Source organism: Cervus elaphus, chromosome 10 (genome assembly GCF_910594005.1).
Source record: "Cervus elaphus chromosome 10, mCerEla1.1, whole genome shotgun sequence".
Taxonomy (NCBI): Eukaryota; Metazoa; Chordata; class Mammalia; order Artiodactyla; family Cervidae; genus Cervus; species Cervus elaphus.
The window spans coordinates 20,929,737-20,954,660 of record NC_057824.1 but is presented as its reverse complement, the minus strand read 5'-3'; the positions used below and the strand labels follow the sequence as shown (position 1 = coordinate 20,954,660).

Sequence of the window (24,924 nt, the reverse complement as noted above, 5' to 3'; positions counted from 1 at the left end):
TGGTTCTTCAGCCACGATAGAGACAGGAGGGACCCAAGACCAAGCCATGCAGCTGAGCATCTAAAGTCGGAGCCAAGATGCTGACCACTGCAGATGGTTTCTCCGCGACATCACGGCCTGGCAGCTGGTGGCAAAAGAGAGCCCTGACAGGTGGTCTGTTGGGCTTCCCGGATTAGCCGTGCCCTTCTGGGGCACACTGGGGACATCTAAAGAGGAACCACCCAGAGTGACCTCATTTCCTTTCTGACTCGACATTACCATCTATTTTTAAATATTTTGGGAACAAACCATATATATCATTTACTATTTGCCAGGCACCTTCTAACCCCTTTATGTATTCACTCGTGTAACCTCTTTTTATTTTTTTTCAGATGGTAAAGAATCTGCCTGCAATGCAGGAGACCTGGGTTCGATTCCTGGGTCGGGAAGATCTCCTGGAGAAAGGAATGGCAACCCACTCCAGTATTCTTCTCTGCAGAATCCCACGGACAGAGGAGCCTGGCAGTCCATGGGGTCGCAAAGAGTTGGACATGATTAAGCACCTAACACTTTCTTTCACTTGATTTATAATATTGTGTTAGTTTCAGCTGTACAGCTTCAGATTCCATTATAGGTTATTACAAGATATTGACTGGAGTTTTCTGTGCTACACAGTAGGAATATTCTATCTATTTTATACATAGCGGTGTGTATCTATTAATCCCACTCTATCCATCCCCTTCCCCTTCCTCCTTCGGTAAGCATACGTTTGCTTTCTCTGTGAGTCTATTCTGTGAATAAGTTGATATGTATTTTTTTTTTAGATTCCACATATGCATGATATAATATTTGCCTTTCTCTGTCTGACTTATTTCACTTAGAATAATAATCTCTAGGTCGATCCATGTTACTATAAATGGCAATCTCCCACTCGTCTTTATGGCTGAGCAGTGCTCCATCGTGTGTGTGTACACATATACCATATCTTCTTTATCCATTCACCTGCTGATGGGTGTTTACATTGTTTCCACGTCTTGGCTATTGTGAATAGTACTGCTATGAACACTGGTGTACACGTACCTTTTCAAAGTAGATTAACTCATATAATCTTTACAACAACTCTGAAAGCCAAGTTTTGCTACTACCACTGTATCACAGAGAGGGAAAGTGAAGCATAGAAAAGTGAAGCCACTTGCCCAGGATCACAGAGCATGTGGGTGGTCCAGCCTCAGGCAGCCCCATGTGTATTTTCTAAAGACACATTTTTGGAAAATATATTTCTGTGGGTCTCCAACTGACTAACAGAAAACAGAATTTTCTTTTTATTGTAATATGTACCATACTGGCTAAGAACTCAGATATCAGGCCCATACTGAGCTTAGGTTCAGAATCTGGCTCTAACTATTCCTGGCTCTGTTGACCTGGGTGAGCTACTGAATTTCAAATAATTCACTTATAAATTTGGAGGTAATAATACTTTCTTTACAAGGTTGTTGTGGGGAGTGTTCTAAATAATGTAGCAATGCAGTTGAAATATTCCTTGGGCTCGAGTCCACTTTTGTGAGTGTGGGGTTGATTCATGGTGGTTGGTTATATGGTAGCCTGATCATCTCCCTTAAAGGCCAGAGCATTTAAGGGACTGCTCACTTCTCGCTGGTTGACCCCAAACATCCCAGCTCCATGAATAAGCAAAGCCCCATATTGCTTAAGCTAGTTCCTGAGTTAGTTTTCTGTCCCTTGCAACTAATATATACTGGTTACTCTTGAATCATCAAGAGTACACATACATGCAAGCTTTAAAAAAGTCATCCAAGATACTTTTTGCTTATCTGTATTGGCAAACATTTTATAGAACTTTCAAGTGCCAAACACCCTTCTAAGCACTTTAGAAACTAACAGATTCAATCTTTTAACAAGTGTCTGATTCTGGTGCCCATATTAGCCCCATTCTACAGATGAGGAAGTATCATTCAGAAAGCTCAAATCATTCACGGCCAAGTTGAATGGGAGGGCCGTAGTCAAAAATCAGGTCTGTGTGATTCCTCTTCTCACTTTCCATTCCTGAGGATTCTGGTGTATTTGCTAAATAAGGCATCCTGGAAATCTGCGAAGGAGCCAACACCAGCTCTCAAGTGTGCATGCGTGTGTGAATGTGTGCTCAGTCGTGTCTGACTCTTTGCGACCCCATGGACCACACTCCCCCAGGTTCCTGTGTCAATGGAATTTCCCAGACAAGAATACTGGAGTGGGTTGCCATTTCCTCCTCCAGGGGATCTTCCCGACCCAGGGATCAAACCCACGTCTCCTGCATTGGCAGGTGGATTCTTTACCACTGAGCCACCTGGTACCTATATCATAAACCTTGTCTCCATGCTGAAATCTCCTGTAAGTGAGCCCGAGGAAAAACTGCATGAATGGTAAGCAAGAACTGAAATATTTCCTTCCAGAGAAATCCCACTGCTGCAGAGCCATGACAACACAGATCAAGCTATATTCAGACCCAGACCCAAAAACAGCAACCTGACATCAACCCACCACCGTCCACATCTTCTTTCTAAATAATGTTTGGCAGAGAGTGCTGTTTGCCCCTTCTCCAAATAAAACTCACTGCGCTGGGTCGTTTTGAGGAGCGTATTTTTATGCACACCCACCTATCACAGATCTGAACTCAACAAGTTGGCATTCCATAACACAATTACTGTGTTCGTTCACATCACCCCCCAACGATATTGGATAGGGCTCAGGGTAGAAATTCACAGATTCCAGGGTGGACAGCCGTGTTAGGGTTACAACCCAGACCTCACTTCCTTGGAGACTCCATGGCTGACCTCAAAGCTGAATACTTCTTTTAAGACCAAAATAGAACAAAGGGACAAAAGGGAACGGAAAGATTTAAAATTAGGATAAAAAAAAAAGAAAGAAAGAAAGAGAAGGAAGCTTGGCACTGGACTGGCCTTCGTTAAGCCGCTTGAAACTTACCAACGATGCCCAACTTTTGCTGTGGTTTATCCCCATATGTTCCCACACTCCCTCTGAGACTTAACTTTTGCAGGCGCTATTTATCATTCTGGCTAGCGGTGTGCTCATCTGCCTACCATGCTAAGCAGCCCTCGTTGTTATTTTTATAATTACTGGGAGTCTTTTTCATGTTGTACTCTGCCAGAATCCCAGCTCACCACACACCTGCTATACTCAGAACACATGGAGAGAGGGGGGAGGGTATGACAGTAAAGATGAGGGGAAGATGGCCTTCCTGTTTGCAATGAAAAGCAAAATCAAGAATAAAGAAGCCCCTGGGTACCATTTTTTTTTAAGGCTAAACTCTGGGCCAGCTTGTTCTTTATCAAACACTCAATGCTCATTGAAGAGTTTGTTTATTAGAATAAATGTTGTACTTTTTAAAACAAATATGAATTCCTTTTGTCATTGTAGTGACCGCAGTGCATATCATCATCCCCGATTTATAGATGAGAAAACTGAAACAAAGAAAGGTAACTTGCCAGTGGGCACACGAGATTTCAAGGGGCAGATTTGGACCTGATTTAAATCCAAGTGCTCTGCAACCATTCTACTAGACTGCGTTCTCGTCAGCATCACCACCAGCACCAAACATCAGCATCATTGCCGTCTCTGTTGTCACCACCAGCACCAGCGCCTTCACCACCATCAACACGACCACCATCATCAGCCAGAGCATCCCACTCCCCCCACTACACCACCATCACCACCAGTTCCTCCACTGCTATCACTAGCAGCATCAGAGCCGGTACCACCATCACCACCATCACCACCTCCATCACTGTCATCACGACCAGCATCAGACCCAGCACCACCACCTCCATCACCACCATCAGGACCAGCACCACCATCACCATCACCACCTCCATCACTGTCATCACGACCAGCATCAGCATCAGCAGCATCATCACCACCTCCATCACCACTGTCAGGACCAGCATCATCACCACCATCACCATCACCACCTCCATCACCACCATCAGGACCAGCATCAGCATCAGCAGCATCATCACCACCTCCATCACCACCATCAGGACCAGCATCAGCACCACCATCACCATCACCACCTCCATCACCACCATCAGGACCAGCATCAGCATCAGCAGCATCATCACCACCTCCATCACCACCATCAGGACCAGCATCAGCACCACCATCACCATCACCACCTCCATCACTGTCATCACGACCAGCATCAGCAGCAGCAGCATCATCACCACCTCCATCACCACCATCAGGACCAGCATCAGCACCACCATCACCATCACCACCTCCATCACTGTCATCACGACCAGCATCAGACCCAGCACCACCGTCACCACCACCACCTCCATCACCACCATCAGGACCAGCATCAGAACCACCACCATCACCATCACCACCATGAACACTATCACGACCAGCATCAGCATCAGCATCACCACCTCCATCACTGTTATCACTCCCAGCATCACCACCTCCATCACCACCATCGGGACCAGCACCACCATCACCATCACCACCACCACCTCCATCACCACCATCAGGACCAGCACCATCACCATCACCACCACCACCACCAGTAAAATCATTCCTGAGCTCTCCTTTGCCAGGGGCTGTTTTGGGTGCTATACGAATCACCTCATGCCAGGATCATGACAACCCCACGTTACCAGTCCCGCTATTACCTCTACTTCACAAATGTAGAAACGAAGCTCCAGAGAGGTTAAGCGACAGGCCCACTTAGCTGGTCAGAGGTCCATAAGATTCATAATGTTTTAAAGATTCAGAGCCACTTCTGCCGGACACCAACAAGAATGCATCTAACTCCCGAGCTCCCCTGACCAGACGCGGGGGATGGAGGCATTGCTCCTGAGACATTTCATCCAACTAGCTCTCCACTCCTCACTCAGTATTTCAGAAATCTGCTGCTAAGAGGGGAGAGGTCACACGTTCAATGTGGGTGCCATCCTGTGTGATAACTGCTACCAAACCAGGTGCAGGACCAGCCATTGAGATTCAGAGCCCTGGCCAAGTAGACTCCAGGGAGCACAGGCTGGAACTGGCTTGTAACTCTCTTTGGTGAAGCCCCCTATATTCCAGGGTGGTGCCTCCTGAGATATTACCATCCTCCCCCAGCTCTCAGATGCCCCGACCTGCAGGATATTACAGTGTTCGCCTGTGGCTGAATACCTGCAGTGGAGGGTGGAGAATGTCACAGGGAATATCAGGCTTATTTTTCAAACTTTTCCCTCCTGTCCGTCTCTTGTATCAACTCCCAGGGACCGTCATCTTGCCTCTGAAATATTGCAGCAGCTTCCTACCTGAGTCTCTGCTTTCAATCTCCTCCCCTGCCAGTCTTGACTCCACAGAATAGCCCAACTGGTCTTTTTAAAGGCTAAATTCAATCATCCTTGCCCCCTGCTTGAAGACCCTCTGTGGGGAAGGAGAGGGTGAGACAAATTCAGACAGTAGCACTGAAACATATCCATTACCATATGCAAAACAGATATCTAGTGGGAAGCTTCTGTCTAGCCAAAGGAGCTCAGCCCAGTGCCCTGTGATGACCTAGACGGGTGGGTGGGAAGCTCAAGAGAGAGGGGATATGTACACATTTACGGCTGATTCATGCTGTTGTCGGGCAGAAACCAACACAACATTGTAAAGCTATTATCCTCCAATTAGAGGTAAATTTTTTAAAAAGGCCTCTGCGTTCGTCTTTTTTTTTTTTCTTTGTATTTCTCTTGGATTAAAATCCACCCCCACATGGATGCTTCTAAACCCCTGTGGCTTCTGGCCCCTGTCTGTCTCTTCCGCCCTAACTCATTATCCTGCAGGCTCCCTTGCCTGTCTCAGCCTCCCCTGAGATCACCCAGGCTGGGGGCACACACTCTGCGTGCCTGGTCTCCCCACCCACCTCTCGTCCACTTCCTACTTGGTCTCAGTGTCAATGCCATCTTCCTTAGAGAGAACACTCTTCACCTCTGAATCCAGCCCCATTCTTTTCTGTGGACCCTTCTTTCTGACCATGGACCACCACTTGGAATACTGATGTACAAAGTGATCACTAACCTCAACACACAGTGAGCTCCATGACGGAAAAATGATGTTGGTTTTTCTTTCCTGTGTCTCTTTAGGGACTGACCTCATTTCTGAGGCAGACCAGAGGCTAAGTAAACATTTGTTGAATGAGTGAGCGATTGAATTAATTATTAACCAATTACTTAAGTGAGAGAATGAGGCCTGAGCCAGTCATCATGGGTGTCACACGCTTTGCTGTAGATGACTCGGTAGAGTCTCAGCAATAGATTATGAAGTGTGAGGAACAGTTTACAAATGGCCAGTCTTCTCCAAGAGTCTGGGATAAACTTTCAAAAGTCTGTCTCACGTGTCAGGCAAGAGTTGTCTTATGTAATATAGTAATTGCTGGCTTGAATTAAAGACATCATTATTTTGGAGAGTTGTTCTTTTTCTGATATAAAAAGTGAAGGATCCACCTCTTATATGAACACATCTCTTATATATCATCTTCTTGGCATGCTACATGATTAAGGAGGAAATGTGATTTGACTTTTGGGGCGGGGGGAATGGACAATTTCCACAAAGCCAAGAAAAGCTATCAGAATAAAGGACTGTTTGTTTGGGTGAATCACCAGCTTTGCACAAATCCCAAGTGCTAATTGCATAATGGGTCTTTACAAAATGCCATAATACGGGTTCGGCTGGTGTCTCTGTTTTCGGTTTGAAAAATAGATTGTTTAATAACCCATCAAAGCTATATGTAAACCAAGTAAACAATGGAGCAGATGTTGACTGCTGTCTTGTGCCTCGTAGACATAATTAAAGACAATGAGACACTCAACGAATGCATAGAATGGAGGACAAACACAAACGCAAAAATCAGTACAATATGAATGGAAGTTGTGTGCGCTGGACACCTGCTTTCTCAGTCCAAAATGCTGTATCATATTTCCTGTGATGGCAAGCGGCTGTGCCGTCCTTTATTTACTTATGTAAATATGTACACTCTGTTCTCCACTTTTCAAGACGATGAGACTGGGAAAGGTAGTCTTTGCAATTGAATATTTGTTTCCATTTCATGACTGCTGACTAAGACCCTGGACAGTTTCAAAAAACATTTTTCATTTTCTCATAAGCCTAAATGTGAAAAAGAACCAGTTAGCCAAAACGTTCACATCTCTGAAAGAAATTAAAGCCCCGGTTTGAGTGGGGGTTGGTTGCAGCTTTATTCATTTGTCTCTGCATTCAATCTTTCATGCATTATTTAGGGAATCTACTAAACTGACATGTTTATTTCCTAAAAGCCTTACATCTCTTTTTTTTTTTTTTTAAAGTCAGGCTCATTTCTATAAAATCAAACTTTCGTCTTATGGTGAAAAGAAGCCTGTTGGATAGCATATGTAAAGTATGATCCTAATTTTCTAAATATTCTGTTTTCCCCTCAAACTCCTACTCAGATCTCTGTTAGTTGTCATCAATCAGTTATATAGGGGGAGAAATAAAACCACATGCAAAATGAAATGAACAATACAATGAAGAGAACACATGTGCAATATCCTCTCTACCCCCTCCCCCCAGAAATTCAGGACTTTTCTCTGTGGATACCTTGAAAAAGGAAGGGAGGGTGGTAAATACACCATGTGACTATATCATTTTTCCCCTTTAATTAGGAACCAAAAAAAAAAGGGGGGGGGATGAGGGATTAAAATTCGCTTTTTGTGGCTCACTAGAGAGGAGAAAGTTTCCAAGATCCAGAATTCTCAATTCAGAAAAGAAATATCCTCCCTCAGGTTTAAAATGAAGCCAAGTCCTTTTTCTGTGAATAATTTAAGGAAAAAGAAGTAAAGCCTAAAAATCCTATTGTTTAAAGAACACACGTTGTCCTATTGACTTGCAGTGAAGGAGGATTCTGTCTTTAGCACACTCGCCATCTCCCTGGTCTGTCATCTTTGATGGCATGAAGGAAGCGGGTGGTTCTAGTGTGGTCTGCATCTCTTTATGCTAATAAAACGGTGTCAGCCCATTTTCACAGACAACACCATAAAGCATGAACACCAAATGGTAAACAAATAGGGCCGTGACACCCCTGTGAAACAAACGCGTCAACCCTGAGACACCTGAGACAGATGGCACCCCTCCTTCGTCCATTCTTTATAGGAAGGCAGTGGAGACGCCCCGGGGTGGCGTCTGATTAAACCCACACCACACACACACACACACACACGCTCACACACACACACATACACACTCACGCACACACATACATGCTCTCACACACACATACACGCTCACACACTCACACACATACACTCACATACCCACACGCTCACACACACACCCCCCACACGCTCACACACCCACACACACATGCGCGCGCACACACATGCGCACACACACGCTCACACACTCACACACACACGCTCACACACACACCCCCACCCACACACACGCTCACACACACGCTCACACACACACACACACACACACGCTCACACACAGAGTCAGAAGCTCGGGAAGGTTGTAAAGCACTAAATTCTTCTGATTGATAAAGCAGTCTCCACTGCGTTGAGGAAAACAGCCTGGTGAGCCCGGATCCCACCCCCAGAAATTCCTTTATTAACAGGACCGGGCCGCACGTGAACAAAAGCAGTGGCTTGGGGTGTATAAATCATTAATATGGTGCGGGCAGTGACTGCATTTCCTGCGTTGGTTGGAGAGCTCCTCAGCACAGGGGGATCTGGGGATGAGAGCTGGCGTCGGGACAGGCAGGCCGCTCTTCTCCCCGGGCATGCCATCCGCTCCCCCTCCGCGGCTCGCCCGCTCCCCGGCTCACCCCCACCCCGCCTCACAGCCTCCCGTGTGCTGCGCTTTCAACCATCATCAGAACGACTTAAAATGGCAAACAGCTTCCGAGTCGAGATATCTCCAGACTCTTTCCCTTTTTGACACATTTTGCCTTGGAAAGGAAAAAGAAACAAGGGCATGGTTAGGTGCAGAGGGATGGCCTAACTGAAGTGGATGTATATCAGGCGGGGCCGCGCCCTGCAGGGCAAGCGGGTGCTCAAGGGGCGAGCACAAACCCCAGAGCTCAGAAGCCTGGTTCTGGAGGGAGACTTGTGTGTGTGTGTATGAGTGTGTGTGTGTGTGGCGCGTGTGTTAGTTGCTCAGTCGTGTCTGATTCTTTGCAACCCTATGGACTGGAGCCCTCCAGCCTCCTCTGTCCATGGGGATTCTCCAGGCAAGAATACTGCAGTGGGTTGCCATGGCCTCCTCCAGGGGATCTTTCCGACCCAGAGATCGAACCCAGGTCTCCCACGCTGCGGGCAGATTCTTAACCTTCTGAACAACCTGGGAAGTCCCTGGAGAGAGCCAGCCTGGTTTTAAGTATGGGCGCTAAAGCGCGCACGCGCGTGCACACACACACACACACACACACACACACACACACTTCCATCTAGGCCTCCCATCTTAAAAATAAAAAAAGAAAGAAAAAAGATTTCATATTCCTATCAATCCCTCTGGAGGCCTTTTGTGGGGATTAAAAGACATAATCCATGTAAAAGAGAGTTTCACGTGCTTGTCATGAAGCACAGAAAAGTTATTATTTCATTATTTTTTATTATTTTTTCATCATCATCCTCCGCACTGAAACCGGCTGGATGCTCTGCTTACCCACAAGACCTAACAAGCCGCATCTCCAGCTTGTAGAGGAGTCTCACTTTTTGAATGGAACAGAAAGGAGACTGAAAAAAGCAGAGTTCTCAAGAATCCCCGAGTACCGTGCTGTTCTAAACGGAGACCCCTAGTGGAAGGTTGTGCCATTGCGCCCTGAAAAGAAGGACTTTTCCACTTGGCTGTTCAGTGCTAACACTTGGGGGTTTGGGAGGGGGATGGTGAGGCAGAAGGAAGGAAGCGAAAAAGCTTTACACAGATTATTTGGATGAGAGAACCTGTCAGAAGGTTTAAGTAGAGACGATCGATAAACCCAAAGCCCAGCCTTTTACACGAGGTGCTTTTGCATTTCCAGAAATTCCAGGAGTGGTTCATATGAGAGGGGTGTGAGGCGGGGAACCCCGAAGCTCTGTCCTTTTGCTTCAGAACAAACAGGACGCATGATGGGAAAGACTAGAGATCTGTTCAAGAACACTGGAGAAAGCAAAGGAACATTCCATGCAAAGATGGGCAAAATAAGGGACAGAAACGGTATGGACTTAACAGAAGCAGGAGAGATTAAGAAGAGATGGCAAGAATACACAGAACTGTAAAAAGAAAAAATGGTCTTAATGACTGGATAACCACGATGGTGTGGTCACTCACCTAAACTCAGACATCCTGAAGTGCAAAGTCAAGTGGGCCTTAGGAAGCATTACTATGAACAAAGCTAGTGGAGGTGATGGAATTCCAGCTGAGCTACTTAAAATCCTAAAAGATGATGCTATTAGAGTGCAGCACCTAATATGTCAGCAAATTTGGAAAACTCAGCAGGGGCCACAGGACTGGAAAAGGTCAGTTTTCATTCCAATCCCAAAGAAAGGCAATGCCAAAGAATGTTCAAACTACAGTACAATTGCACTCATTTCACATGCTACCAAGGTTATGCTCAAAATCCTTCAAGCTAGGCTTCAAAGTATGTGAACCGAGAACTTCCAGATGTACAAGTTGGATTTAGAAAAGGCAGAGGAAACAGAGATCAAATTGCCAACATCCGTTGGATCATAGAAATAGCAAGGGGATTCCGGAAAAAAACATCACTTGTGCTTCACTGACTATGCTAAAGCCTTTGACTGTGTGGATCACGAAAAACTGAAAAATTCTGAAAGAAATGGGAATACCAGACTATCTTACCTATCTCCTGAGAAGCCTGTATGGAGGTCAAAAAGTAACAATTAGAACCTGACATGGAACAACTGATTGGTCCAAAATTGGGAAAGGAGAAGACAAGACTGTATATTGTCACCTTGTTTATTTAACTTATATGCAGAGTACCTCATGTGAAATGATGGGTTGTGTGAATCACAGGCTGGAATTCACTGCCAGGAGAAATATCAACAATCTCAGATATGCAGATGATATGACTCTAACGACAAAAAGTGAAGAGGAACTAAAGAGCCTCTTGTGAAGGTGAAAGAGGAGAGTAAAAAGCTGGCTTAAAACAGCATTCAGAAAACTAAGATCATGGCATCCAGTCCCATCACTTTATGGCAAATAGATGGGGGAAAAGTGGAAACAGAGACAGATTTTCTTTTCTTCGGCTCCAAAATCACTGTGGACAGTGACTGCAATCACAAAATTAAAAGACACTTGCTCCTTTGGAAGAAAAGCTATGACAAACCTAGACAGCATATTAAAACTCAGAGACATCACTTTGACAACAAAGGTCCGTATAATCAGAGCTATGATTTTTTCAGTAGTCATGTATGGATGTGAGAGTTGGATCATAAAGAAGGCTGAGCGCCATAGAATTTATACTTTCAAATTGTGGTGTTGGAGAAGACTCTTAAGAGTTCCTTGGACTACAAGGAGATCCAGCCAGCCAATCCTAAAGGAAATCAACCCTGAATATCCATTGGAAGGACTGATCCTGAAGCTGAAGCTTCAATCCTTTGGCCACCTGATGCGAAGAGTTGACTCATTAGAGAAGACCCTAATGTTGGAAAAGATTGAAGGCAGGAGGAGAAGAAGGCGACAGAGGATGAGATAGTTGGATATCGATCCTCAGTCAAGACAGCATCATTGACTCAATGGACATTAGTTTGAGCAAACCCCAAGAGACAGAGAAGGACAGGGAAGCCAGGTGTGCTGCCGTCCATGGGGTCACAAAGAGTCAGACAAGACTGAGCGGCCAAATGACAACAAAGAGGACACAATGACACACATGCCCTCTGGCAGGACAGCTCCAGGATCTACAAATGCACGTGTCAGCTGGACCATCCATCCCCAGACTGGGGCATCTACCCAGGCATCCGTCAAGGACCCAGCCATCACCAAGCCCTGGAGGGACTCCCCTGGACTCTCCCGGTGACCATCTTCACTTTAGCCGGCTCCCACACAAGGAAAGCTTACGGGAATGAACTTGAAAGGGAGGCTCAGGTCTCGGGCATCCAGAACAATGACATTCTGAATAGAAATAAGTGAGGCCCCTTCAGTGTGACTCTGTCAGCTTTTGAAAGTAAATAACTTTGTTACTGACAAGAGCAAGACGATTTTTATTTCCCCTCCTCCTGTCACAGAGCATTAATTGAATTGTGCAGCCACTTCACAAGCCACCAGCAGGACCTACAGGGGTCGGGAGGAGAAGGGGGAAGAGAGCCAGGACAGGTAGGAGGAACCAAGAGACCCGAGAGAGACCCCGAACCCCCATATGCCTCGTGTGTGTCCTCGGCAAGCCATGGGGGCAGGTATCATGTTGATTTGGGAGAGGCGGAAAATAAAAAAATGATGTTCGATAAACAGATGCTACTTCTTTTAACACAGGTATTCATTCATTCTTTCATTCACTTTTTAATAAACACCCATTGGCCGCTCACCCTGTCCCAGACGCTGCGCTAAGGATTAGCCTTAATCTTGCAAAGAACAGTATGAAATAGTTATTCTTACCCCTATTTTTTTTTCACAGAAGGCAATTAAAGCCCCTGAATCACGTTAAGCAACTTGCTCGATCCAGTTGGATCAGCTAATTGAGTAACAGAGCTGGGATAAGCCTTCCGCTCACCACTTCTGTCCTACATACTGCTCCGGAGACACCAGTTCTTTCAAAGTAGGCTTTGCAAAAGAGCTGACACCAACTGGTTCTAAAATAATGTTGGTTCCTCAACTGAATTTTGGGAAGATCTTGAGATGGGCACTTGGAGACTGCGACATGTCCACCCCATCATTCCTTCTGCTTCTTTGAAGCCAATGCTGTTCACTATGAGAGATGAGGACCCATCCATTGGGGAGGGGGTACCTCTCAGCTCTCACTCCTGCCTAAGAGCAGAGCTCGCCCCATGCCTGGAGAAAGCAGAACCATCTAAAGGAAGAGCTGGGATATTCACTGTTATTTTCTATCAGGAGGATGTAGTCCTCGAGGTGAGTCCCAGGCAAACATCAGATGTCGAAAAAGAAAAGGCTCATTAAGACTGAACCTTTTGTGCATTTACTCATCAGGGCTGGGAAATCTGAGGCTCTGAAATCCTATGGTTGCCTGTACTTTGTTCCACGGCTGCAAAGATAAAAAAAAGAAAAAGTCATTACATCCCTAGGAACACACACTCACCTTCTGAATGCTTTTTTTTTTTTTAATCTGGCTCCAGTTCCTAATTTTGATTCTGTGTGTGTTTAACTACAACATAAAGAATAGGATGAAAAGAGGGCGAGGCTTTTCCTCACCTGGGAACCTGGTAGAGTGTCAGAGACCAGAGCACCACCTTCTGCCCAGTCCCATCAACTCAAAGCCCCCTGTGTTAAATATACGGCTGTAGACGTTAAATATGGGCGTCCCAGGTGGTGCAGTGGTAAAGAATCCACTTGCCAATGCAGGAGATACAAGAGAATTGGGTTTGATCCCCGGGTTGGGAAGATCCCTGGAGAAGGAAGTGACAACCCACTCCAGTATTCTTGCCTAGGAAACCCGATGGACAGAGGAGCCTGGCATGCTACAGTCCATGGGGTTGCAAGAGTCAGACATGACTGAGCACAGAGGATAGCACAGAGGTGTTAAATACATGGCTGTTTTCCTCTACTGTGGACTCTGACTACTGCTCTGGCAAAGAGGACAAGAGGTGACGCAAAGAAAACTAGAATTTTGCTTTCTGCAAACTGGGTCGGGAGAAATGCACCATTCCAGGCAAGGCGTGGAAGGGGATTCCTCGGAGAGCCAATGGACCAAGGCAGTGTTAACCAAAGCATGGCACTGCACCAATGGTTCAAAGATGGCACCCGGATGGACAACTGAATGGACCCTCTGTGAGGATGGGGTTGGGGGGGGGGCTTTGCTTTGTTCTAGAAACAATCGAGACGATCAGCTGGCCCCTAATAGGAGCTCAGAGACTGAATGAATGAACATGTGAATGAATAGATACTTCAATGTACAAGTATTTCAATGTCTGTTGGGAAAAATACTATCACAGCTGTGATATGATGGGATGTCTCGATTCATTTATTAGTGTGTTTATTTTGGGTTTGGACAATCTACTTTGAAATTCAACACATAAGTGAACACTAAGTAGATGTCAACTGTTGTTGATGAGTGAGTTGGCAAAGATTAGGAAAGGGATGCTTGAATAACATTTGAGAAACTCTGGGCCACATTCATTGTTTTTGATGTAACAAGCCCACTCACTGTGTAAGCACCAGGATAAGGTTTTGCCAGAAGATACCAGCAAGACTCTCGGAGCTCCACAACTAATGTCCTTCTTAGGGCTTCCATCAAAACCCTCTCTCCACTTGCAGTTTCCAAACCTGTCTCCAAGTGTCCCACAGAACAACTCAGGAGTGGTTTTGTCTCATTTGTTCACTGGACACTCATTTCTGTCTTTTCTCCCTTTCTCAATGTGGCCCACGTGGGTAACAGGCTTCCCTGATGGTTCAGATGGTAAAGAATCTGCCTATAGTACAAGAGACCTGGGTTTGATCCCCAGGTCAGGAAGATCCCCTGGAGAAGGGCATGGCAACCCACTCCAGTATTCTTGCCTGGAGAATTCTACGGACAAAGGAGCCTGGTGGGCTACAGTCCATGGGGTCACGAAGAGTCAGACACGACTGAGTGACTAACACACACACACATATACACACACACACACACATCTTTTACTTATAGGCTTCCCAGGTGGTGGTGCCATCGGTAAAGAATCCTGCCAATGCAGGAGACGCAAGAGACCCAGTTTCGATCTCTGGGTTGGGACGATCCCCTGGAGAAGGAAATAGCAACCCAGTATTCTTGCCTGGGAAATCCCACGGACAGAGGACCTGGTGGGCTACCGTCCATCGGGTCACAAAGAGTTGGACACGACGGAGCAACTAACACTTTCCAGAGGGTAACAGAAGCCACAGTCTATCCACAGAGACCATCACACTGGTAGGTGACCCAATTCCACCACTTACTGTCTCCCTCGGTCCCTTACATCCTCTTTTGCAGATGAGGCAGGTGGACCTGCCCTTCTCTATTCATTCATGAAACCCCTTTCTCAACAACTCACACATCCCCAAATCCCTTACCCTCAGGTCAGGAAAATCATCACCTTTCTCCTGGGACTCACCCGGACCCAGCCGTCAGATAAAGCCCAACAACCAGTAACTGCCGCTGATCCTCACCCATCACCCTGCTCACTTCCTGAACATCACTCTCCATGATCTGAGAACACCTCTTGAGTCCCTTACTTCTGCACCATCTATTCTTCTACTAGAATGTCAGCTCCAGGGTGGCGGAGATCTTTCCTAACCATTGCGCTGCATCATCCTTGATGCCTGGAAACCATTTTGCGTGGACAGATGAAAGAATGAATGATTGGAGGTGTAAGGGGACACGCCTGTAAAAAGCAGGCACAGTCACTGCCTCCTGTGCCTTTAAGTACATTCCCCCTCTCGCTTCTCGGGCTCAAATGCATTCACTCATTCATCCACTGCACATTTTATTTTAGTTGGACAACTACTATGTCTCAGACTTTCTTCTAGGCATGGTGGGTAGAAGAAAACAGAAATGAAGGCGTCTCTGCCACCATGTTGCCTGCAGTCTAACAGGTCTGGACAAGCCTAGTAAAAGCTCCCTCTAAACCATCTGATGCTTAACAAATATTTCAAGTAAAATTTACATGATATTTGCTTTAACAAATATTAAAAGTAAATTAACAAGACAGCACTCAGAAGTAGGGTCCCAGGCAATAACAGAAAGTTGTCATCTTTTACCCTTTTTCAGCCGAGATCCATCAGCCAGGACCACAGTATGCCAGGAAGAGCAGAAACGGCAATGACACCTTTTTTTTCCCCAAACTATTTCAGGAGCCAGAAAGTTCTAACCACAGAAGCGCTTTCCCAAGCCTATATCAGGTTCAAGAATGGAACTGGGGGTCCTTTGAAAAATCCCTTCTCTAAGAGTTTCTTCCCACAGCAGGTCTGCTCATTGCCCCCAGCCTAGTGCGGTTGAAGGCCGAGGCCAGGGCCCTCCTGGGCTATTGTGCCTGAGAGCTGACCCCCTCTGACGCAGCCCCTCTGAACCGGCCCAGGCCAGGCAAGCGACATCAGATAGACAGTCCCAGAGGAAGCGCCCAGCCCTGCCAAGTTCTCGTGGGGCAGCGCGCGGGGAAGAGGAAAACTTTACTGATGAATGGAATTTTCTTTGCCTTTCTTCAGTGAATTAAACAGCACACTGGGACACCTCTCCCCGTCCATCAAAAAGGTCTCTACAGAAGGGGCGATTACACCCACACTTTGTCATCTCTGCTCATTCACAGGACAAACTCCTCTGCGCGTCGCACCGACGAACCAACCTGATTTTGTTTACAAGACTGCAATTTCTCTTCCAGAAGACTATTATTTGCCTGACAAACGACACTGTTTTCATCCAGCCAAATATGAATAAACAAGCATTACGTTTTCTCTTGGGGGCAGAGAGCCTGGTTAAATGAATCAGAAAACCCTAAAAAAAGATTGTCTACCCTCCGTCCATCAGTTACTGGACAATTACTCAAGGGCCGGCTGCAAGGAAAACAGATGGCGTGAGTGCTAATAGGATGGGCTTTCTGGACTCAGGCAGAGGCAGGAGCCGCCGGGTGTGTGTTCTGACACGGGGAACTGCCACGAAATGGCAGACAGAGCTGCCGAATAGCGCAGGACTCGGGTCTCCGGACTGACAGATGCTTACGGTTTTTAGGAATGAATGCTGGATGAAATATTCTCCAGGCTGACATGGCCCAAGGAACCCTGTCGCGCTCCCCCACCCCGCTTCACCACAGGTCCCTAAAAACAGAAGAGACAGAGGCTGAACCTCAGCCCACCTGAGATATGGGCCTTTCACGAGGCAGACAAGAGCGCCATAATTTATGTCTTTCCCCCTTCATTGGAAAAATCGGAGAAACTAGGAAAATTGGTTAATTAGCCAGTTTATGACATGCGATCTCTCTACAAAGAGACACGAGGTCCTCGGTTCTATCAGAGAGCCACCCAGGCTTGGGAATGAGCTCATTCCAGCCACTTAAATTCCTTAAACAATTCAGACATGAAGATAATCTATCCTAATTCTTTTCTGCATTATTGACACTATTGACTCCCTCCGATCCACAGCACGATCTAATAAATCAACACGGGATTAAGCCGAGAAGAAAGAAGGTGATAAAATGCCATTTGGTTCTCTATAAATCATCAGATGAAGCAGCACGAGGTAAGTAACTAGAATGAGAATTGAACTTCTCTACGCAGCCATCATTGTTAGGGCCTCCCTAGCGTGTCCCAAATTTATAACCACGGCAGGTGCACGGGGGTGAGCGCCCCCCACCCCCAACCCCGTCCTCACTGCCTTGGTGTAAGAACCATCTTCCTGGTGACTGGGAGCTGAGATCCGCTTGCTAATTAAAGACAGAAAGGGTTGATATGCAGGTTTCAGTTCAACCGCTTTCGATCTGAAGGTGTCCATAGTGAGCAATGACTTCATTTACCAGGAATTACCCTTTGTACAAACCACTTCACTATTTAAAACAAACCACATGGATCATCATTAAGCGGGGAAAAATGACCGATCGGATATTGACAGTGGCACCGTCCACTTCAGGGGACCACCCTGTCCCTCCCTTTTAATATGGAATTTAAGCATTTGACTTGTTTTCACATTGAAGCTGATAAAAAGGTTCTCAGTGAAAAGGATCTGACAGATGAGAAGCTTTCTTAGAACAGGACTGGGAGACACAGATGGGGGTTTAAGAAGAGGGGAAAATGAAGTTAATATGCTACTGATCCTCTCCCAGGGAGTTAGAACTGAGTGTAAAACAGCTCTGGGGGAAATGTGGCATGCAGTGTGAGTCAGGCAACAGACCTTGTCTGTTCTGTCCATATGCTTACCATACCTTACCAGGCAATGCTCTTCGGCACATGCCCTGTGACTTTAGGATGGACATCAAGCATCTCTTTTTTGTTGTTGTTGTTGTTATGAAGAATGTGTGTGTATGTGGTTGTTTTCTATTTCTCTGTGAAAAACACTACGTATTCTCTTTTGACCCTGCTTGTAGTAAGCCCCTGAAATTCTGAATCTGTATTCAGAATTTTCCCTCCAAGTCAGACTGTTGAAATGGGTACCCGCTTTGGAAAGCTGGGCAGAGTCTGTACTGGGGAGGTGTGAGTTTGAAGTTCACCTGAGAGAAGTAGATTCACCACCAAAGAAGACACCAGATAAAGATGCTGCAGTGTGTCAAGAATGGAGGCTGAAGCAGAAACTTGCCCTGGACGGTAAGCCCGAACCCAGAACTGTTACAAAGCCTGCCTGTCCCTTCCACCTTAAAAATGGTCCAGGGCCCCAAGATCGCCGCTCCACCCTAGAGGAATACAAATGTGGGTACATCTGTATGTGATGACATCACTGGCCTCGAGATCTAGATGCCAAATTGACCACTTGACATGATCCCAACCGTAGTAACATCTCTGATGTGAAAAGAGAGGAGAAAAAGGAAAAAAGAAAGAAACTGTAACTGCAGGAAAATACTCATCTAAAGCAGAGTCATTGGGGAATAGCGATCAATGAAATGGAATAAGTCAAATAATTTCAACACCAAAGTTGCCTCTTCTGTGGCCTGAATAAACAAGTTTGTTTTCTTTTTTGTTTTTTTGTGGCAAAATGGTTATGTCGTTTTCACTTGGTCATTCAGGGTAAACACGACGCTGAGGTATCCAGATTGATTTTTGCTTTTATGAGTTGTCTTAGGAACAAATCCGGGAGGGTTTAGGAAGAGAGGTGAGATGTCAAGGCTAAGGCAAAGAAAACGGATGACGAAGTCATTTTCCTTCAATACTGGATGAGAAAGAAGCACCATTATAAGCTTCATTCCAGGAAAATGTATTTTAAGGAGGACTCAGGGGCCCCTAATCAGAGTGTGTGCCTTTAGAAAACAGAATGATAATGTTTCCAAAATAAGAGTCATGTTTTAATTATGTTCTTATATAACTGGTGATCTGAATGACCAAGACTTCTGAAATATGTTTATTTCTAAATAATAATAAAAGAAAAATGTCTCCAATGAAAGTGTCATTTATCATCAGTATGGCCCGATCCAGCCAGCTGATCAGCTTTGAAAATACAGATTTAGCCCTCCGATCATCAAAATTAAATAGAGATGCAGTGATAGTTATAGATTAATAGCAGATAGAAAACACTGTAGAGATGTACAGATAGGAGACGTATAGATGGTAGCAGTAAGTGGTTCGTGGAGACTGAAGTGAACTCTTTCACACCCTTCATCAGCTAACTGTCTGGACTGCTAAATAAAAGCAATGACATGAGATGTGTCCACGGACTATCACGCCAGCCGTGGTGAGGAGAGATGACCTGAAGATAAAGCTCTCCCACCCTGAGAGGGAGCCTTTAGCGAGGTGGAATGTATGGCTGGAAAACCTGGTTCTCAACCAGACAGGCAAAAATACATGTCTGCCTTACTATACTTCAGGCATTAAGTGAAACTCAGGAAAAATGCACACACACAGACACACACACACATACACACACCGCATTCTGATGTACGTCGGCATCACCTTATCAGTGCTTTCATAGAAAGCATTATAAGCCCTTTCAGAGACTGTGGAGAGGGTGCCTTCCATGGTGCATGTCACAGCCCACCTTCATCTACTGCCATATGGAACCACAATGCTGATTCGGTCACTTCTAAATATTTGTGATGGCTGCCAAGATCCCCCTTGAGCCACCCCTTTCTAGAGCAGGAATATTTCTCCCCCTCCTCCATAGACACTGCCTGACTGATGCTAAAAAACCCTGCATTTCTCCTAGATAACTTGTCCTTTGCAAGGCAAGAATAACCTCTCATTCAAAGTCACTGCCTTCTTTCCTAAGTTGTGCCCCCCAAAGCAAAGCAATTTAACAACCTAGAAGGAAGAAACATGAATTTATTCTTTAAAAAGAGAAAAAAGGAACATGCACAAAGAAACCGTGAGCACACTGAACACTTGTAGTATTTTACTTGCTAGGTAATGCTTCTCAAATTGATTAATAAATAACATGAAAGAAGTGAATATGGCAGGCAAAAGATCAACTCATATTAATAATTTTATTAAATTCAGCTGAGGTTTAGCATCTGTAGAAAGCTCCTTAGGAGAGTCTTCTGGTGGGTAACTGGTATAAAACACACACACCCAACACACACACACACACACACACACACTCACAGCAAAGGCACAGAAATGGTAGAAGCAGATGAATCATATCATATGTTACCAATAACCTCTTGGGAAATATTTCCTGGCACAACTTTCTTAATGACAAACGGGATAAAACACTATTTCAAAGGATAAACCAGTTTGGCCCTAAGATAGTAAAACAATGAGAAAAATAAAAAAGGTTGTTCTCCAAAAGACTTGAAAGAGAAAACGCGCCTAAGAAATATTTTTTTTTCTGGAGGCAACCAACTTGATGACAAATTACCCAGATGTTCAAAGCAGAATCTTGACATTTTATGAATACGCGGGGTCTTTGGAGCACGAGGCCCCTTGGAACACTTGTAAAGGAAGTTTAGTCAACCACAACCACACACACTTAACACATGGGACTCTTGAAGGGAGTCAATGGGAAAACAGATTAAAAGACTACAATCAGGTTAACTCTTCCTAGAGCAGGATCCGTGATCCTGGGAAGGGAAGAGGATTCCTTCAACTCTGCCAGTTCACATCCACAAGCCCTGTCCAGTGAGACAGAGCTGGGCTAGTCACCCCACAAGGCAATACTGACCCTGGTTCCCAAGCCTTGGAACCAAGTTAGGCGGTCGCCCTACTAGTAAAGAAAGAAAAAAAAAAAAAAAGAAGGTCCGAGGGAAACACCCAGAGAAAGACAAGAGAGAAGCAGAGTGAAAGATTCTGAAATAGACACAGAATGGAAAATAAAACGCAGAACCCATCAACAAGACCGTTAAGGGAGAGTGGGGGGGGGGGGGTGCGGGGGGAGCCTTTATCCATGCCAACAAAGACTGCATACTAAACCACTAGCCTTCATCACAGCATCCCCTGTGAGTTTACACGCAGGTTCCAGGGCTGACACGCTCCAGAAAGCCGAAGGCTCGGATCCCCAGCGGGGGGAACATAGCACAACCCAGACAAACTTAAGGAAACAAAAATACTCAGCACCTACCCACCGACATATATGTTTTTTGCACTCCTTATTAAAGCGGCTGAATGAAAACTCCAGACACCCAAATGCCTCCGCAAAGATCCAAACTCTTAGCATCAAAGAGGTCTTAGGCTCAGATCGCCACCGGACGCACGAACACGAGAAAGAATGCGAGTGATTAAAAAAAAAAAAAAAATGCAGTTTGCAATTTTAAGCTCCCGATACCCAGGTTCAGCTTCAGGCGTTCAAAGTACCCAGAGAGCAGCAAACACAGCCAGGCGCGGGGTGTCCGGGCTCCACGGAGAGCTAGGGGCTCCGATTCCCACCCCTCCGGTCCAAACGCAAGCATCCCCCGTTCCCCAAACCCATCCAAGGTACCAGAGCGCTTCCCAACGACTCGGGTACCCAGGCCGCCGCCGCCGCCGCCGCCGCTGCCGCCGCCGAGCCCCGGGGAAGCGGCCACCGAGGGAAGAAACGCGCGCCTTACCTGCTGTAAGTACATAAAAGTCAAGGCACACGAGAGCTGGGGACACATGCCCACGTTGGGGAGCGCCACGCAGGTGGCCCCCGTCAGAGGATGCTGCATGCTGGCGTCCGCCGAGCACGAGTGGGCACGCTCGCATGCAATCGCCGCTGCTCTTTGCCTGGCCGCTACAATTTTTTTTTTTTTTTAATTTTGCTGATTATCTAAGTCAAAACCCGGCGCCTGTCTCCCTTCTCTCTCTCTCTCTCTCTCTCTCTCTCTTTCTCTTTCTCTCTCTCTCTCCCTCCCCCCCGCCGCACCCCGCGCGTCGGTCCGTCCCTCCTCCCTCGCTTTCCTTCCCGTAGGTTGTGCTAGATCCCGGCGGCGTTCATCTCTGCCTCCAACTAAGACACTTGAGAAGGCCGGGCAACTATTTTGTTCCTTTCGTGGCTGTAGCTGGTTGTTGTTGTTGTTTTTTTTTTTTCCCTTCTGGTTGTTGGGCCTGCTTTCTGAGGCCCCGGAAAGTGGAGGGTGTCCCCTGGCCCCCCGGCCCCGCGAAGATGGGAAAACCAGCAAAGGCAACTTCTATGGAAGGTAGAGGGGGGAGGCGGAGGCCCTCCGGGAGATGCTGAATAGTGGTGGGGGGCCGTGGGGGTGGGGGGGAGGATAGAGCTCAGGGCGAGAGAGAGGGAGGGGAGAGAGAGAAAAAAAGAGAGAGAGAGAGAGGGAGAGATTTAGACTCACACCGAGGCTCAAGCCGCTGATGCTGAAGCCGCGTCTCCTCATTTGTCAAATGGGTCCAGGGGCAGGGTTGTTTTTTTTTTTTTCCTTTTTTTTTCCCTCCCCTTTGCTTTTTTTGTTTTTTTCTTAACGACTCACCAAAATTCAAATTGTGTCTGCTAAAAATCTCCGCGGGGCGGGCGAGGAAGCGATCGAGCGCCCCACACCGCCAGCATCCAGGCAGGCTGGACAATTCGTGCGATGGGAGCTGGGACCCAGAGTCTAGATGTGGGGTGGCGGCGGGGTGTTTGCCCGGCTTGGTTGGGCAAATAAACACAGAAATGGGATTCCCCCTCGTGGGAGTGCTGGGAGGACGCCTAGGGGCTGGGGGGAGGGAGGGGGCGGCCAGGGGGAGCTGGGGGCTGTTGCGGGAGCTCGAGGCAGGGAGGTTGGTGAGGGTCCCCGCACCCCGGTCAGGGCGGCCCAGGCGGCGCTGCACCCCCCGGGTGTTCGGGGCGCCGCTTTTTGCTCTGCGCCTCCCCTTGGCTGAGCCAACAGCGGGGCGCACACCGCCCAGCCCGAGACTGGAGATGGGAGAAACCGCCCTGGATGGGGCTGGGGGCTGGCGCGGAAATCAAGTCCCTGTTCGAAGACCACCTCCACCCCTACGGCCAATTCAAGGGGGCTTCTCTCTGCCGAGGATCCCCGCTCTCCTCAAATTAATAAACGCGCAGGGTGGACAAGTCCGGATTGATCAGCGATGACTCTGTGGGCTGCAGCCCCGAATAAACCCGGACCAGGGTTTATTTATTTTATTTTCCTGCCTGGCCAGCCCTCCTCGGGCCAACATTAGCATTCCACTCTTGCAAAGGGGCTCCCCCCCTCCCCTCTATTTTATGAAGTAATAATTATTCATTAGATTTCGTTAGTCTTTATGCAATAAAATAGGATGTGATCTGCAAATCAAAAGAAAATATTAAGACTCTAAGGAGTCCTTGGTCCCCCATGCGGTGGGGGCGGGGTGGGGGGAGGAGGGGAAGCACATTCTGGGTGGCAGGAAAACCATCAGAAATAGTAGTCCTATTTTGTGATACAGATTTGGACCCAGCAATTGGGATTTTCTTTTTCAGAGCAAGAGGCTGCCTCAACAGGATCTCTTTTGATTGTTGGGTTCCTTGCAAGAAGCCTTGCAGGGGTGGTGGGTGCGACTGCCCTGAAGGACAGGGTGGGGGGCTGGCCACCGGGGGCAACCCCACTGACCTTTCTGGGAGGCTCATGGGGACGTTCGGCCAAATGACAGTTTCCCAGGCATCAGCTTCACCAGGCACAACTCACTCTGCAGGCTAATCAAAATGCTTTCCAAAGAAAAGGCAATTAATTACACCACAGCTCCATGTTTTGTTGCTCTGTTTTGAGACACCATCAGTAACCAAGTCTTCACTCGGCCAAACACTAGGCCCGACCTGGCTGTTTTCTTTCTATCCCTCACCTTGCAAAACCAGTTTCTCCAACACCCTGGGACTCTCACATTCCCCTCAGTTTAGAGGGGGCACGGTAGGATGCTAAACCCTAAGCAGAAGTTTGTCTGAAGGATTAAGGGAGAAGAGACGGGTATCTTAAACTGCTTTTTGGGGGGTGGGGGTGGGGTGGTGGCAGTGATTGTTTGAAAAATCCCTGCTATACTTCGTCTCAGTTCATCAGACAAGATCTGATTTACAAATAAACTGGTTCAATTTTTTTTGTCTTTTCTTACTCTCTGCCTGTCTTTTTTTTCTTTTTGGTAAAATTTTGCAATTTGCAAAATCAAAGGGAAAACCGTCCCACAAAACACAATCTGGAATAAAAGGTCAAAGATTCTGCCTATCCCATCCTTCCCCTCTCCTCCCCATCCTCTCCTTTTGCCTTAAGCAGTCTGCTGTACTGACAGGGGTTGGTCCTGCCTGCCTTCATTTTTTTTTTTTTTTAATCCCTTACTGGCACTGGAAAACCCTGCAAAGGCCCCAAGAAGAGGACAGAATTTCCCCCTCAGCTCATTTTCATAAGAAACACGATAAATAATACATGGCACTTTAATAAGACCTTATCTGAATGGTTTAATGAAAAACAAATACATTATGTAAGGAACCAATAACTGCTCTCAGCTGCACTGAGCCAACACTAGTTTGCCCGTCTGTTTTTCTCCCCAAAGTTGAAAACTCTCCGTGGTGATTGGATTCCTACAGACCCTTTTTGCGATAATGGCTCCCACTTTCCCCCTTAGACTTAGGTCTCGCAGCCGAGCGAACTGGAAGCCGGCAAAGGGAAACCGTAGGATCCAGACCATATGAACGCGTCTCAAGATGATTCGGGGCCAGGCTGCATTCCCTGGATAACCACGTCAGAACATCCCTGCGCAAGTACACGCGAACACATTCATGCAAACCTGACTATGCGCATAGACACATACACAGCCCAT

At 46.7% G+C, this 24,924-nt stretch overlaps 1 protein-coding gene across 14 annotated transcripts in view; it reads right to left on the bottom strand.

Moving 5' to 3' along the window:
• The window catches only part of RBFOX1 (RNA binding fox-1 homolog 1), a 1,671,014-nt gene that overhangs the window by 414,769 nt on the left and 1,231,321 nt on the right, over nucleotides 1-24,924 (bottom strand). The window contains exon 1 of one of the 14 annotated variants that reach the window (XM_043914254.1): nucleotides 21,774-22,027. The exons of the other annotated variants lie outside the window; for them this stretch is intronic. Coding sequence (XP_043770189.1) covers nucleotides 21,774-21,872 — 99 coding nt within the window. The 5' untranslated portion in view covers nucleotides 21,873-22,027. Of the gene's footprint in view, nucleotides 1-21,773; nucleotides 22,028-24,924 lie in introns of those variants that run through there. 14 annotated transcript variants of the gene reach the window in all.